This window comes from Scyliorhinus canicula, chromosome 17, assembly GCF_902713615.1.
Source record: "Scyliorhinus canicula chromosome 17, sScyCan1.1, whole genome shotgun sequence".
Classification (NCBI taxonomy): domain Eukaryota; kingdom Metazoa; phylum Chordata; class Chondrichthyes; order Carcharhiniformes; family Scyliorhinidae; genus Scyliorhinus; species Scyliorhinus canicula.
The window spans coordinates 59,369,093-59,384,445 of NC_052162.1; the positions used below are offsets into that span (position 1 = coordinate 59,369,093).

Here is a 15,353-nt window from a genome sequence, read left to right on the forward strand (position 1 = left end):
AGCATTCCCTGCTGAGGCCAAAAGGAACAGAAAAATGCTGTTGAATAGCAGGGTGTTTCTCAACACTGCAGCCATTGAGAAAGACCCGCTAAATGTGCCGAATCCGACTCTGATTTTTACCTGTTAAATTGCGCACATCATAAATGGCATTTTTTCATCATTAGCACGCAATCTGAATTGAACCACCTTCAATAAAGCAATCATATTCAAAATTCTACATCGATTCAGACAGAGAATTGCAGAAGTGCCACAGACGTGCAGATAGCAGAATGCCTACATTGCACAACTCCTGTGGATAATCTCACCTCGTGTGTCATATCACGATTGGTGGCACTCTGTTAGGTTAGAATGCTGTGGCTTCAGATTTTGCATGTATAATCTAGGCACACTCTAAAGTCGTGTCTTCTTGGTTAAGCGATTAAATCTGTAATGAAAAATAGATAGTCTTCCGAAAGAATGATATCAAATGTATCTGTTTCATCCAAATCTCTGTGTGACCATAAGAAATAGGCAATTCAGCCAATCGAGCTCTGCCATTTAACAAGCTCATGGCTGATCTAACACTCACTAAGTCCACTATCCTGCCTTACCTCTGTAACACTAGATTCCCCAAACAGACTAAAAACCTATCGAACCTCTAGCAATTTCAATGTTCTATGAATATCTTCAAGCCAATATTCTGTAATTTATACATTCTGCTGTAATTGAAATGGCTTGCATGATATCTACAAAGAGAGGGAAATTCAAATGTCAATCTTTCTAAAAATCATTACCAAAATTCAAAAGGTCAGTTCTGTGGTAAGTCAGTGAGTGCAGAATAGTTATTCTTGCATCATACTGAAGGGCAAAAAAGGTGGAGGGTTGTTTCTTCCAGTCACTCTTGCGTATCACCTCATGGCTGTTAACTGTGTGGTCTTTATGGGGCTCTTCCATCAGGTCTATCTTTGAGTTTGCTGGGAACATGTGTTGTGCAATTCAAGGATACAAAGCAAAATGGGATACGTTATGAAATAAACATTGCTAGATATTCATAATATTCCATTTACCAGTAAAGTTAGTTAATATTAAAGATGCTAAGTAGCAAAGAATTAGTGCACTAACATTCAGAATCATAGTGTTATGTAAACATAGAGAGTGGAGCTAGGCAGGACTCAACACTAACCTTCCAATTAAAGGCTGCAGAATTTTCTTGCGGAAAGAAAGGGGGATAGGTACATAGAGAGAATAGTCATGACTAAACCAGCTCCCTTGCCTCCTGAGAGTCAGATACAGAGAAAATTGGTGGAAACTTGAGGGTAATCGCCTGCGTATTCATTCGGCTCAGAGGGTCACCATGTTCTGCTGTGTACCCATAGGCCAATTTTGGACTTAATAAGTAAGGCAGAAAAGTAATAAATGATTGCAAGTCAAGGATTAGGCCACAGTTAAGGTTGTGTTGAGCTTTGGGACCTATTTTAGAAAGGGTAATAAAGCCAAAAAATCACCGCAATAAGAAACTTGCTATGAGAAGAAAATTGAGATGTTATTGTTACAAACTTTAGGTATGTTGAGTGTACTGTCTCACATTCAGTGGTGCTGCTCAATCCTATAAGCAGACCCCATGTCCTTTATACTCTGGCACTCTGATATGTGCCTTGTCTAATATCTAGTTTTTGATAATATAATGTAGGAACTGTAAACAATACATTGCATACCTGACTCCTTTCTGTGGTAAGGTGGCCAAGTGATTGAGGCTTCCAATTCCTCCCGAAGAGACACATGTCACCATGGGGTGGGCTTCACCATCATAAATGGTGGCTTCTGATATATCTGGTGCCTCAGTAACTCTCCCTGAGGAGCATCTCATGACTGTCCAGCTGATCCAAATGAAGAATCAGTATGCCACTGTCATCAGTGTATATGCATCTGCATTTCCGGCAACAGACCTGGCCAAGAAAGGATTCTAGACCTACATTGAGCAATCCCTAGCCAGAGTCCCAATGGGCGACAAACTGATCCTCCACAGAGATTCAACTCCAGAGAGTCAGAAAGAATGCAAATCTCTGGATGGATGTGATAGGCAAGGAAGGACAAGGGAAAGCAAATTCCAACTGAGTCCTCCTTCTGACAAAACCTTGTCATAACCAACACCCTGTTCTGACAGCAGGAGGAGCACAAGGTCTCAAGTACATTGATCTCAAGGGCATTGGTGAGGCCACACCTGGAATACGGAGGGAAAGCAGGAATAAGTTACTGAGCTGGATGATCATCCATGATCATAATGAATGGCAGAGCAGGCTCGATGTGCAAAATGGTCTACTCCTGCTATTTTCTATGTTTCTATGCAATACCCACGGTTCAAATACTGGCACTTGCTTGACTATGTCATCATGATCTAGGGACTGCAGAGATGTCCATAACATTGTCCCATGACATGTACTAATGACTTAATCTACATCTCCATAAGGCTAACCCTCACCCCAGAGATACGGGACTTAATCAAGCTTTCATTGATTGGAAACCCCATCACAGTTCAAGAGAAAAAAGGCAGTCCTATAGGCGGTTGAAGTCTAGCAAAAAACCTGTGACTTAAACAGCAAAAGGTGGGCAGAAAAAGCCTGTCAGATCCAACAACATGTGGCCACGACAGGCATGGCTTCTTCAGCGTTATCGAGGCGATCCATGGCCCAAGCACAGAAAATACCCACAGGCATGAAGATAAGTTGCAGGACAGGAAGCTGTTCAACCTATGTTAGCTTCAATTCAAAAGCAAAATCACTTCAAATTCCCTCATTGAGCTTTAATATACAGGTGCCGCTTGTGTGTATGTTCACTCGGAAATGGAGCTCCAGGTCATTGTCAACTCCTCCTCTGAATGGGCCTTTCACTAAACACCCGGAAAACTAAGATCCTCTTCTACTCCGTTTCCACAGCAAAACTCTGGTCCCACCCCCCCAAAATCCAACAGGATCTACTGTCTCTGAAGTACAGGAAGTAGGAGATTTTTTTGAACTTTTTAAAATGCTGAATTTGGATTGAAGATGAACAGAATATCTCGTCAAGTTGTTGGAGATGGTAATGTGCCAATGTCACTGGACTAGTAAATCCAGAGGCCAAGGATGGTGCTCTGGGTCACAAGTTCAAATCCCACCATGACAGCAGGTGGAATTCAATTGATTAGTAAATCTGGAATGGAAAGCTTCTCTCAGTAATGGTGATCATGAAACTTGTCGGTTGTCATGAAAACCCATCTGGGCCTACATGTGACCCCACTCCAGATCCACAGCAATGTGGTTGACTCTGAAATGGCTACGCCAATCAATTCAAAGGAAATGACGGATGGTTAACAAATGCTGTGCTTTGCCAGTGATTCTTGCATCCCATGAAAGGACAAAGAAAAAAATGGAAATGGTGTGGGGTTGTCAAGATAAGGGGCTGGATTCTCCGCCATCGGGATGCTCCATTTTGCCAGCAGAATGGGGGTTTCCCGACGGCGTGGGGGGGCTCCCCCACAATGGGACCAGCCGGCGAAATGGAGCATCCGCCGGCGTGCTGATCCAGAAATCTGGTGGAGAATCCAGCCCACAATCTTTTAAGGAAAAAGTTGATCAATATTTGAAGCAGGTTAAATGTCGAGCGATATGCAGAAGGAAAGGAACAGGGAAGTAGCATTAATTTAGTCTTGCTCTTACGGAGAGCCAGTAAAGACACACGCAATGTGCCAGATTACCTCTTTCAATGCTATCAATGTCTATGGTTCTATAATTTAGACCCGTCTAGGCTTCAAAGCAGGATGTTGAAAGCATTACATTGCCTTTATGGTTCAGTGATGTGGAGATGCCGGTGTTGGACTGGGGTGAGCACAGTAAGAAGTCTTACAACAGCAGGTTAAAGTCCAACAGGTTTGTTTCAAATCACTAACTTTCAGAGCGCAGCCTGACTCTCCTGATGAAGGAGCTGTGCTCCGAAAGCTAGTGATTCCAAACAAACCTGTTGGACTTTATGGTTCAGATCATTGGCAGGCCTGGTAATAGCCTCCAAGCATTGAATTTTCTCCTTAGTTATACAGAAAAGGGGGGGGAAAAGGGAGGGTGGGGGGAGTCATGCAAAGTTAGAGGGAGAGAAGAGAGAATCTCCTTACTAAATCCCAGCTGCATGCTTCCCAGCCAGAGTATTGGTTATGGATTAGCCTGTTTCTTGCATATGCCTCAAGGAAGTCAATCATTGAATTGCGAGAAGAAAACTCCTCAGTGTTTGCATTTTTCATTGGAGGAAACAATCCTCAGACAAAAGCTTATTGTAATATTATGTGGAAAAAAACACCTTGCATTGAAGTAGTCTTTACTTTCTTTTCTGTCCAGGCCAACATATTTTTAGGAGAAGATACCATTAAACCATCAGGTTTACTGAAATCACATTTACTGCATTTGTTACAAACAACAACATCTTCTCCAAGTCAAGTAAGTTGATATTTTTTATTTTATGCAAATTCTAATGGCATTCATTTGTAAAATGTTTACGATGCAAAGAAAAGTGTGACTCAATTTATCAAATTGACATTGATTTCCTTTGTATAATGTGTAATTCCAGACTGTGACCTTCTGGTCCAATAACATTTTACATGGCACTCAGCACTAACGTCAAATGGGATGCAAGTGGGTGAGAGGAACCTAAATATGAAGTGTTTAAATTTGAGGAGAGGATAAAAACACAGCCACGGTGTTAACTTGTGGCATTGTGAAAATACTGGTAGCTCAGTTCCCAAAAGTATACAGCTTCTAATGTTTGGAAGATTCCAATAAAGAAAATATTCAAAAGTTATAACTGATGTAACTAGTTCTAGAATTAATAAGTGCTAGTTTGGCTTGGACTTTTGCAGTTATATTTTGTTAAAAATGAAATAACCTTTTTAAGAACTTGAAAATGACAAATGTATATCTCAATAGCTATAAATATTTGTTGGCTGTGTGCATATCTCAGCAGTCCTTGTGCTATTTTCCATTCCATACCAACAGGAACCATAGAATCATAGAATTTACATTGCAGAAGGAGGCCATTCGGCCCTTGGAAAGAGCACCCTACCCAAGCCCACACCCCCATCCCAGCAACCCCACCCAACCTTTTTATGGACACTAACGGCAATTTAGCTTGGCCAATCAACCTGAACTGCACATCTTTGGACTGCGGGAGGAAACCGGAGCACCCGGAGGAAACCCGTGCAGACTCCGCACACAGTGACCCAAGCCGGGAAGCGAACCTGGGACCCTGGAGCTGTGAAGCAACTGTGCTAACCACTATGCTACCGTGTTGCACTTACCATGTTCATGAACAGATGTCTGGTTGTTAGCCTATGTCATTATGTACTTGATGCTTTTTGTGACATGTTGTTAAGGACAGTCAGTGATTGTTGACTGCAGCAAAGCGCAATTGCACATTTACTATTCCTTCTCTGCAAGGACAGCAATAGATAGTTTTAAATTCCTCATTTATTGCTTCCTTCATGAGTAGATTAAATGCAAGAGAAAAATAAATGATCTGATCAGATTTTGTTCTCTCCCTAAACATCTCAGAAAATCTACCAGCATCAAATGGACATCTGACTGCAATCACATTTAACAGCTCGAGTCTTATGGGAATTGTTGAGTTCAATTAATGTGAGATATATTTTATGGTGCTAATCTTTTGGAGTCCTGCTGCAGTTATATGGAAGGGCAGTTCTGATTCAGTGCTTCCAGAGCAGTTTTTGTTCTCCATTTTCCAATGTTCAGAATTTCCATTTAGAGTTGATCTATCTACTCCAATTAATTTGATTAAATAATACAGAAATAATGATAAATATGTCTGAAATTTTTCGCCTGAGATCGAATTTGCTTGATACACGCACTATATGGCTTACCGATTAGATTGTTGAAATATTAAGCAGTTAGAAAGTGGTCCAGAACGAAGCACAGAAAACTGGAGCCACCTGTTTCACTATATTTTGTTTCTTCAAAGCTCCAATCTATGACAAATACAAAGTTATGATCTACAAGACAGAGCGCAATGCTCTAATTATAATGAAGAGGGCTACAATTTGGTAATGATCCAGTACATAATGCAGAGCATGATGATCCATAATAAACATCTGTGATCTGGTCTACATTGCTCCTGTGTATGCTATTTGGACTGCTTTTATTTGGCCTATAAAGCAGAGCATGATCCAATTTACAAATATAGAGGCTGAGCAGAGTAAGCCTATGTCTTCATGATAGCATTCTCAATTCTTGATTTAGAAAGTACAGGCTTCAGATATGCCTGGAGAACGGTGATGAGCGCTCCAGATTTAATTCTGGGCTCACCTGCATCATTATATGGGCTGTGGGAGTGCATGAAGTCTCTTCCTGTATAATACTACCTGTATAATACTACCCATCCTATCAGCTGGTATAAAGAAGGAGCACATACATTGTGATCTGTCAGACTATTAGTTAGTATGCTAAACCTTCCACGGCTTCTTGGGCCGTCTTTTCCTAGGGGACACATTAAGGACATGGCGGCGGGTTGCAAAAGGGGGTCTGTAGCTGGTGGCGTTTGTTTTGTAAGACACATGGTCAAAGAGGGCAATATTGGTGTTGGGGTTTGGTGCAGGTGAAATGTAAGGGAGATGGGGGCAGGTGGGTTTTGATTGGTCTCTACGTGGGGGGCATGGTGAGGGCGGGGTTCGGAGTGAGGGACAGGAGTGATATCAGGGACACAGAGGCACTGGGCTAAATCGCTGGCTTTGAAAGCAGGCCAGCAGCACGGTTCGATTCCCGTAACAGCCTTCCCGAACAGGCGCCGGAATGTGGCAATTAGGGGCTTTTCACAGTAACTTCATTTGAAGCCTATTCGTGACAATAAGCGATTTTCATTTTATTTCATTTCATTTCTGAGGTGGTGACTCACCCGAACAGACCTCAGGAGGTCATTCATCTTTTTCTGACACTCCGTGCCAGTCTGCCTGGTGAGGCCCAAGGCATTCGCCACTTCTGCCATATCTGCCCAGGCCCAGTTGACGTCCTTGGGTGGTAGCCTCCTGCCCATCCTGGGGAAGTGGGTGCCCCACCTCTTCTCCACCACATCCAATATATTGTCCAGCTCTGTATCTGTAAATTGGAGGTGAGTGAGTGGCAGCTCTTCACAGTGCCATCCTCTTGGCTGGAATGAGCATGTTTGGGGAGTGGAGTGCTTATAAGCACCTCCAGCTCATCAAGCTCTGCAATGCCAATTCCGGCACCTGCGAATCAGACGCCAGCAGAAATAAGAATTGCTCCAGATTCACATGGGCAGAGTGCTGGGTGATCTGGAAATGCTCCAAAACTGGCCCTCACAACGGGAATCCGAATCCCATGCAATTCAGTCCCGACATCAACACTTTGTCTCCTAAATGGAGAATTTTGCTCAATAGAAAAAAAACAATGTGAACCTGGGAGTGAATCATAAGGCAACAATGACACGGGATGAGAACATCATAAGCCAATAGAGCAATTATTATTTGATTTATGAATGTCATCTAAATTTTCTTTTGATATTTACCCAAATATGGTAACTGAAACATTTATTGGAAATTTTTAAATTAGAATTGGTGGGAGAGGAAAACAAATAACTGTACGAGGGAGATTAGTGTGAAAGCTTAATTCCATATATAAAAGCGACAAAGAAATATCTTTTACACAGCAAGGGTAGGATCAGGAATGCACTGTCTGAGACTGTGGTGGAGACAGATTCAGTCGTGGCTTTCAAAAAGGCAATGGTTAATTATATGAAGAGAAAATATTGCAGGGCTATGGGGAAAAGGCGGGAGGGTGGATTAACCAAATTGCTGTTGCAGAACTCTTGCAACCATTCTATGATTCTGTGACATGTTGGGACAGTTAGGATAGAAAATAGTTTTTGAAATGCAAATTTACTGAAACTAGTGGCTGAAAAACACTTCATGGCTTTTAACCATTTCTAAAGACACTCCCAATATTATTCTTGCAAAACAATGTTTAACAGACAGTTATTATCTATATGTGGAAACCTCTAAAAAGAAAACATTTGTATTTACATGGCACCTTTCATGACATCAGGGTGCCCAGATGCAATTTACAGCCAATGATGAATGTTTCAGGAGCAACCAGTCCTGGCCGTGCATCCTCCCCTCCTGGCCTCTGTGTTAGCTGATATAGTTAATGATCCTTTCTCTTCAGGTGTTTCTCCTTTAAATCAACCATCATCAGTCCTCCAAAAAGTCTACCCTTGACCCCACTTACCTTGCAAACTACTGCCCCAACTCCAGCTGCCCTTTCCTCTCCAAAGTCATTGAACATGTTGTTGGCTCCTAAATTCATGCTCATCTTTCCCAGAACTCCATTTGTTTGTTTTTTTGAAACCCTGCAACCTGATTTCGACCCCACCATAGTATCGAACCACTCTTTTCAAAGTTACAAATGACACCTTGCATCCATGTGACAAAATTAAGCAATCCCTTCTCATCCTTTTTGACATTCTGCAGCTTTTGACACGGCTAATAACATCACTCTCCTCCAAAACCCTTCCGCTGTTGTCCAGCTCTCGTGTGGTTCCATTCTTATCTTGCTAATCGGAGCCAGAGTATCATTTGCAATGGCTTCTCTTCCTGTTCCACACCATTACCTCTGGTATTCCCTAAAGTTCTATCCTTGTCTCCTTCTATTTCCCATCTATCTCACACCACACCTCTTGACTCCACCACTAGTACTCAATTGTCAGATTGCTTATCTGACATTCATAGAACATAGAACATAGAACACTACAGCGCAGTACGGGCCCTTCGGCCCTCGATGTTGCGCCGACCTGTGAAACCATCTGAAGCCTATCTGACCTACACTATTCCATTTTCATCCATATGTCTATCCAGTGACCACTTAAATGCCCTTAAAGTTGGCGAGTCTACTACTATTGCAGGCAGGGCGTTGCACACCCCTACTACTCTCTGAGTAAAGAAACTGCCTCTGACATCTGTCCTATATCTATCACCCCTCAATTTAAAGCTATGTCCCCTCGTGTTGGTCATCATCATCCGAGGAAAAAGACTCTCACTGTCCACCCTATCTAACCCTCTGACTATCTTATATGTCTCTATTAAGTCACCTCTCAGCCTTCTCCTCGCTAACAAAAACAACCTCAATTCCCTGAGCCTTTCCTCGTAAGACCTTCCCTCCATACCAGGCAACATCCTAGTAAATCTCCTCTGAACCCTTTCCAAAGCTTCCACATCCTTCCTATAATGTGGTGACCAGAACTGCACGCAGTACTCCAGGTGTGGCCGCACCAGAGTTATGTACAGCTGCAGCATGACCTTGTGGTTCCGAAACTCAATCCCCCTGCTTATAAAGGCTAGCACACCATATGCCTTCTTAACAGCCCTATTAGCCTGGGTGGCAACTTTCAGGGATTTATGTACCTGGATGCCGAGATCTCTCTGTTCATCTACACGACCAAGAATCTTGCCATTAGCCCAGTACTCTGCATTCCTGTTACTCCTTCCAAAGTGAACCACCTCACACTTTTCCGCATTAAACTCCATCTGCCACCTCTCAGCCCAGCTCTGCAGCTTATCTATGTCCCTCTGTATCCTATAACATCCTTCAGCACTATCCACAACTCCACCGATCTTCGTGTCATCTGCAAATTTACTAACCCATCCTTCTACACCCTCTTCCAGGTCATTTATAAAAATGACAAACGGCAGTGGCCCCAAAACAGATCCTTGCGGTACACCACTAGTAACTGAACTCCAGGATGAACATTTGCCATCAACCACCACCCTCTGTCTTCTTTCAGCTAGCCAATTACTGATCCAAACCGCTAAATCACCTTCAATTCCATACTTCCTTATTTTCTGCAATAGCCTACCGTGGGGAACCTTATCAAACGCCTTACTGAAATCCATATACACCACATCAACAGCTTTACCCTGATCCACCTGTTTGGTCACCTTCTCAAAAAACTCAATAAGGTTTGTGAGACATGACCTACCCTTCACAAAACCGTGTTGAGTATCGCTAATCAACTTGTTCTTTTCAAGATGATTATAAACCCTATCTCTTATAACCTTTTCCAACATTTTACCCACAACCGAAGTAAGGCTCACAGGTCTATAATTACCAGGGTTGTCTCTACTCCCCTTCTTGAACAAGGGGACAACATTTTCTATCCTCCAGTCTTCCGGCACTATTCCTGTCGACAAAGACGACATAAAGATCAAGGACAAAGGCTCTGCAATCTCCTCCCTGGCTTCCCAGAGAATCCTAGGATAAATCCCATGTGGCCCAGGGGACTTGTCTATTTTGACATTTTCTAAAATTGCTAACACCTCCTCCTTTTGAACCTCAATTCCATCTAGCCTGGTCGACTGAACCTGAGTGTTCTCCTCGACAACATTGTCTTTCTCCAGTGTAAACACTGACGAAAAATATCCATTTAATGCTTCCCCTATCTCCTCTGATTCCATACACAACTTTCCACTACTATCCTTGATTGGCCCTAATCTTACTCTAGTCATTCTTTTGTTCCTGATATACCTATAGAAAGCCTTAGGGTTTTCCTTGATCCTATCCGCCAACGACTTTTCGTGTCCTCTCCTCGCTCTTCTTAACTCTCCCTTTAGGTCCTTCCTGGCTAACTTGTAACTCTCAAGTGCCCTAACTGAGCCTTCATGTCTCATCCTAACATAAGCCTTCTTCTTCCTCTTGACAAGTGCTTCAACTTCCTTAGTAAACCACGGTTCCCTTGCTCGACAACTTCCTCCCTGCCTGACGGGTACATATTTATCAAGGACACGCAGTAGCTGTTCCTTGAAAAAGCTCCACATTTCGATTGTACTGGATGAGAAGAAATTTCATCCAATTAAATATTGGGAAGTTGAATCCATTGTTTACATTTCCCCCGCTCCAAAGTCTGTTCCATAGTTACCAACTCCAATCCTTCTCCATGTCTCTCCCTGGGAACTGTCTGAAAGAAAACCAGACTGTAAATTACATATTTGACCCCAGTACAAGCTTCTGACCATATACATTAGTCGCACCATCACAACGAACCACCTTTTTCCAACTCTGTAACGTTGCTGGCCTTCACCCCAGCCTCAGCCGATCTGTCATCAACTCATCCCACTTTCCACCCTTTGTAAACAGGAGGTCACCAAAACTCTGTTGCCCGAATCCTAATTCACATAAAGTCCTATTCACTTATTACCCCAGTGCTCGCTGACTTACATTAGCTTCCAATAGAGCAATGTGTTCATTTTTAAATACTCATCTTTGTTTTGGAGTATTTATTATGTTGAAGGTATTATATGAATATAAGTTATTATTGTTGAAATGCAGGAAATATGACAGTAATAAGATTGTTTTACTATTATTTGAGGAATAAATATTGGCCAAGCGCTCCTGCACTTTTTTGAAATAGTACATGAAATCTTTTTTATATCCACCTGAGAGGGTAGAGGGGTCTTGTTATAACACTTCATCCAAAAGACAGCTGGGTGGAGTTTCCGGCCGTTCTCACCAACGGGATTATCTGGTCCTGTCGTTGGTCCACCCCACCAAGGATTTCCCAGCAGTAGGGGGTGGATTCAATGGGAAATTCCATTGACAGCGGCAGGACCGGAAGACCCTCACCGTGGGACAACAATGGGCCCCCTCGCTCTGCCGTGAAACACACCGTGGGGGTGTGCAGAAAGTGTTCCCTGGTGTGTCAGCTTAGAGTTTGTGTTCAAGACTCTGGATTGGATTTTGAAACTACAACCTTCTGAATTCAGTGCTGCCATTGAGCAAGATCAGACAGTGAGTGGCACGCCTGTATAAGAATAGAATAACCAAAAAATGTTTTCCAACAGGTTTTTGCGAAAGCACTCTATAGAAATTGAAGATAATTGGAGTGCTGTGTACTTCACATAATGATATTAACCAGCAGAACTCAAATGAACGCGGTGAACCCTTATGATAGTAATCAGATTGCTGATGGTCTTTCATAACATGTTTTGTGCTTCTTGACAATTTTACTGTGTGGAGTGTGAATATGAACCATGGTGGGAAGATGACTTAAAAGGAGACAATTGTTCCTTCCCCGGAAAAGAAAGGAGAAATGCTGAAGGAGTGTTAATGAGTGTTAAGAGATCTGGGCACAGTTTGTTGGAAAACATAGCTTTCAATTGCTATTATTTAATAGAGTATGCTCGTTATTTATAGAGGCATTCCTGGCATGGCAGAGTAGCTGTGGACTCCTGGTACGACCACTTGATGACCTTAAACTCCCTTCTGTGTAGTTGTTAGTTAAGGCTGGAAAAACTGAATGAGATCCAAGAAATTTTGCCGTGAAATTGTTAATTCCTCCCATTGTACAGAAGCTATTAGAAAAAAATTCAGGAAATCTTTTCTTGACAGCTATGCTTTTGAATTATGAAGTCACTGTGATTAAGAGAATATCTAATATATTATTTGCTGGAACCATAATCTTGAATCAGTCAAGTAACACACAGATTGCAGTTACTAAACACTCCCACACAGACCTTGGCTGCAGCAGTTAAATGCAATCTGGATAATATAAAGATGAATAATACTGCCATTTTTACAATGAAAATGTCCCTGAAACAAGTATAATGGCAGGTTTCATGGTGTCATAAACTATTATAGCAGCTTACCAAAGCAGTAATGCAGGTCAGACTGCTTACCTGGACTATCAGTATCTTTGAAAAGTCGAGCATCTAAATTTAATGTACAATTATCTGAAGGTACTTGTGTTGAGAAGTCATCAGCTAAAATAAAATAAAACAAAGTGCTGAAATCTCTCAAAATAAAATGAGAATCATTCTAATTGTTAACATTATGGGTATTGTGGTGGCATGGGTCTCACTGTAACTTCGTATGATAAGCTAATAGTTTGTGCCTTTGAATCCCCTCTTACTGAATATCTGATGTGGTGGCACTAAATAGATATTATTGATGGAATAAAATGTCTCCTTCACCCAGCTGCCGGTTTCAAATCAGCAGGCCTGGAAACAACTTGTCGTATTGCTTTCAGTCATGGAAACTACATGCCATCGAGTTCTTTAAAGTGGGAAAACAGAGGAAGCCTTTTTTAAAAACCTGGAGAGAGATTTTTCACCAGAAATAAATGCACTGGAGAGACCAACATGACTATTTTGTGAGGTTTACCGACAGTGCCTCCAAGTTGTGGTGTAACTCCTGTGCAAGTGTCAGATAATGCTATTTGTAAACTTGTAAGTAATAACCAGCCTCTTCTACGAGGAGACCTTTGTTGCATAGCACTGCTTTAAACTGTCTGAAGAATGATGTGGAGATGCCAGCGTTGTGAGCACAGTAAGAAGTCTTACAACACCAGGTTAAAGTCCAACATGTTTGTCTCAAACACTAGCTTTTGGAGCACTGCTCCTTCCTCGGGTCACCTGAGGAAGGAGCAATGCTCCGAAAGCTAGTGTTTGAAACAAACATGTCCGAAGAATGTCTTTGCTTACAATGGGGACTAGATATTGGTTAATCTATCGTAAGTGCATTATGACACAGAATGGTTTTCTATTTTAGGATATTTTTTTTAAATCATTGAAGTTCATTACTGACGGTTAAGTAGCCAATTGAAAATCAAATACAAAATATGTTAACAGTTTGTTGTTATTGCATTCTGAAACTCAAAAGTGTTCACAAATTTGGCATTGTTTAATTATTTGACAATGCACACAAAACAAATTATAGTATTTGTTTTCTTCAAAAATAGGTAAGATCAGAAATGGACAAGTACCTCGCCCCACTGATTCCACCACCCCCAACAATTCTGGACCAGAAGAAATACCGAAGAGAGAGTGCCTCAGTGGTAGATGAGTTTTTTGAGGAGCAGATAACATCACCATATAGCCTGAATATAAACTTGATTCTGCCTGATATCACCCACTTGAGAACAGGCCTTTACAGACCAACAAAGCAAGCTCTCCCACAAGTCAAGACCGAGCCGGTTACGAATTTCACCCAGTCATGCACATCTGCCGCAACGCATGCCCTGCCTGAATTCACCAGTGTGTTCAGTATGCCACAGTCCGTTCCTGTGAATAATATCTTCATCAAGCAAGAAGCCTCTTCCCCTGAGCTACAAATGCCCGTCAGTTCACATCAACCCCAACTGTATCAGATGCCAATCAATGCAGATGTCAACATGCCTTTGAGTTCTACCCAATCACTTGGCAACACTACAGTTATCCACAGTTGTAACAGTGTTACCATGTCAACAGGCATGGCTGGAGCAACCAGCCTGTCTACCCAGTCCGCAATTAAACACTTCCATCCTGTTGTATCGACACCAAACAACTTTTCGGTACCAGCTCAGTTTTATCAGCAGCAAACCTCATACCTGCCACCCTCGCCACCAAACTCCCAACCCGGTAGCCCAGAAAACCAGCCCGACCTTATCAATACACTCTCGCCACCTCCATCATATGCTGCATCAGTAGCATCAAAGATTGTTCATCATCCACAGATGCATAGTCTTCAGACCAGCTTGCAGCCCTGTCAGCCTGGCTTCCAGTCAACAAAATACAGTCGGCGCAACAACCCTGAATTGGAGAAGCGACGCATTCATCATTGTGATTTCCCAGGTACAATTGCTTGTTGTGTTAAAAACCTTTTAATATATATTGTCTGTACAAGGGTGATTACAGTGAATTTTAAATCCAATACCAAGTCTTTTTCATACCTCTTGGGCTGCTGTCCTCTACTAAAACATTAATTCATGCTGAGACGTGTTCTTCTGTATCTTGCTCCAGTGGCCATTCTTCATGTAGTATTCTACAGAAAGCATCACATCTTAGCCTAACCCAATACCCAACTGTGCTATCTAGCAGGGGATCATTTCAAAAGCAATTGAGATGGGTAATAAATACTGGCCTTGCTAATGATGTTCACATCCCAAGAATGAATAATAATTTTAAATCACAAAATAGGAGCAAAAATAAAGTGTGATTTTTGCTTCATCAGCTCCCTGAACAGGAGCAGTGAAGTCAATTGTAGCAGCTTCACTTCTATTCTAATTGAGATCAGGTAAGTGTTTAGACTAGAGAATGTATCAGCAATCCTCTTTGTAGTTCAGTTTTACAGACCAGGTTTAATGTCAAGTCATTAGAGGAGAGATCAAGACACCAATCTGCTTGCTAGTACCCATGCAGTTCTCTCTATAGAAAAATCTGATGAGCTTCGCGAGTAGTCAACTCGCCTGCTGCCCAATTTTTGTAAACGCACGTTTTTAATAGTTAAATGACTAGATCATTTGGTCTTCTAAACTTAAGCTGACTCATTGTAATAAGTCATGTGTTTCCTGTGAAATGTTTT

At 42.0% G+C, this 15,353-nt stretch overlaps 1 protein-coding gene across 1 annotated transcript in view; it reads left to right on the top strand.

Moving 5' to 3' along the window:
* Positions 1-15,353, top strand: part of klf5l (Kruppel-like factor 5 like) — a 70,583-nt gene that overhangs the window by 11,810 nt on the left and 43,420 nt on the right. The window contains exons 2-3 of the mRNA XM_038775309.1: positions 4,341-4,439; positions 13,753-14,623. Of these exons, the coding sequence (XP_038631237.1) occupies positions 4,341-4,439; positions 13,753-14,623 (970 nt within the window). The remainder of the gene's footprint in view (positions 1-4,340; positions 4,440-13,752; positions 14,624-15,353) is intronic.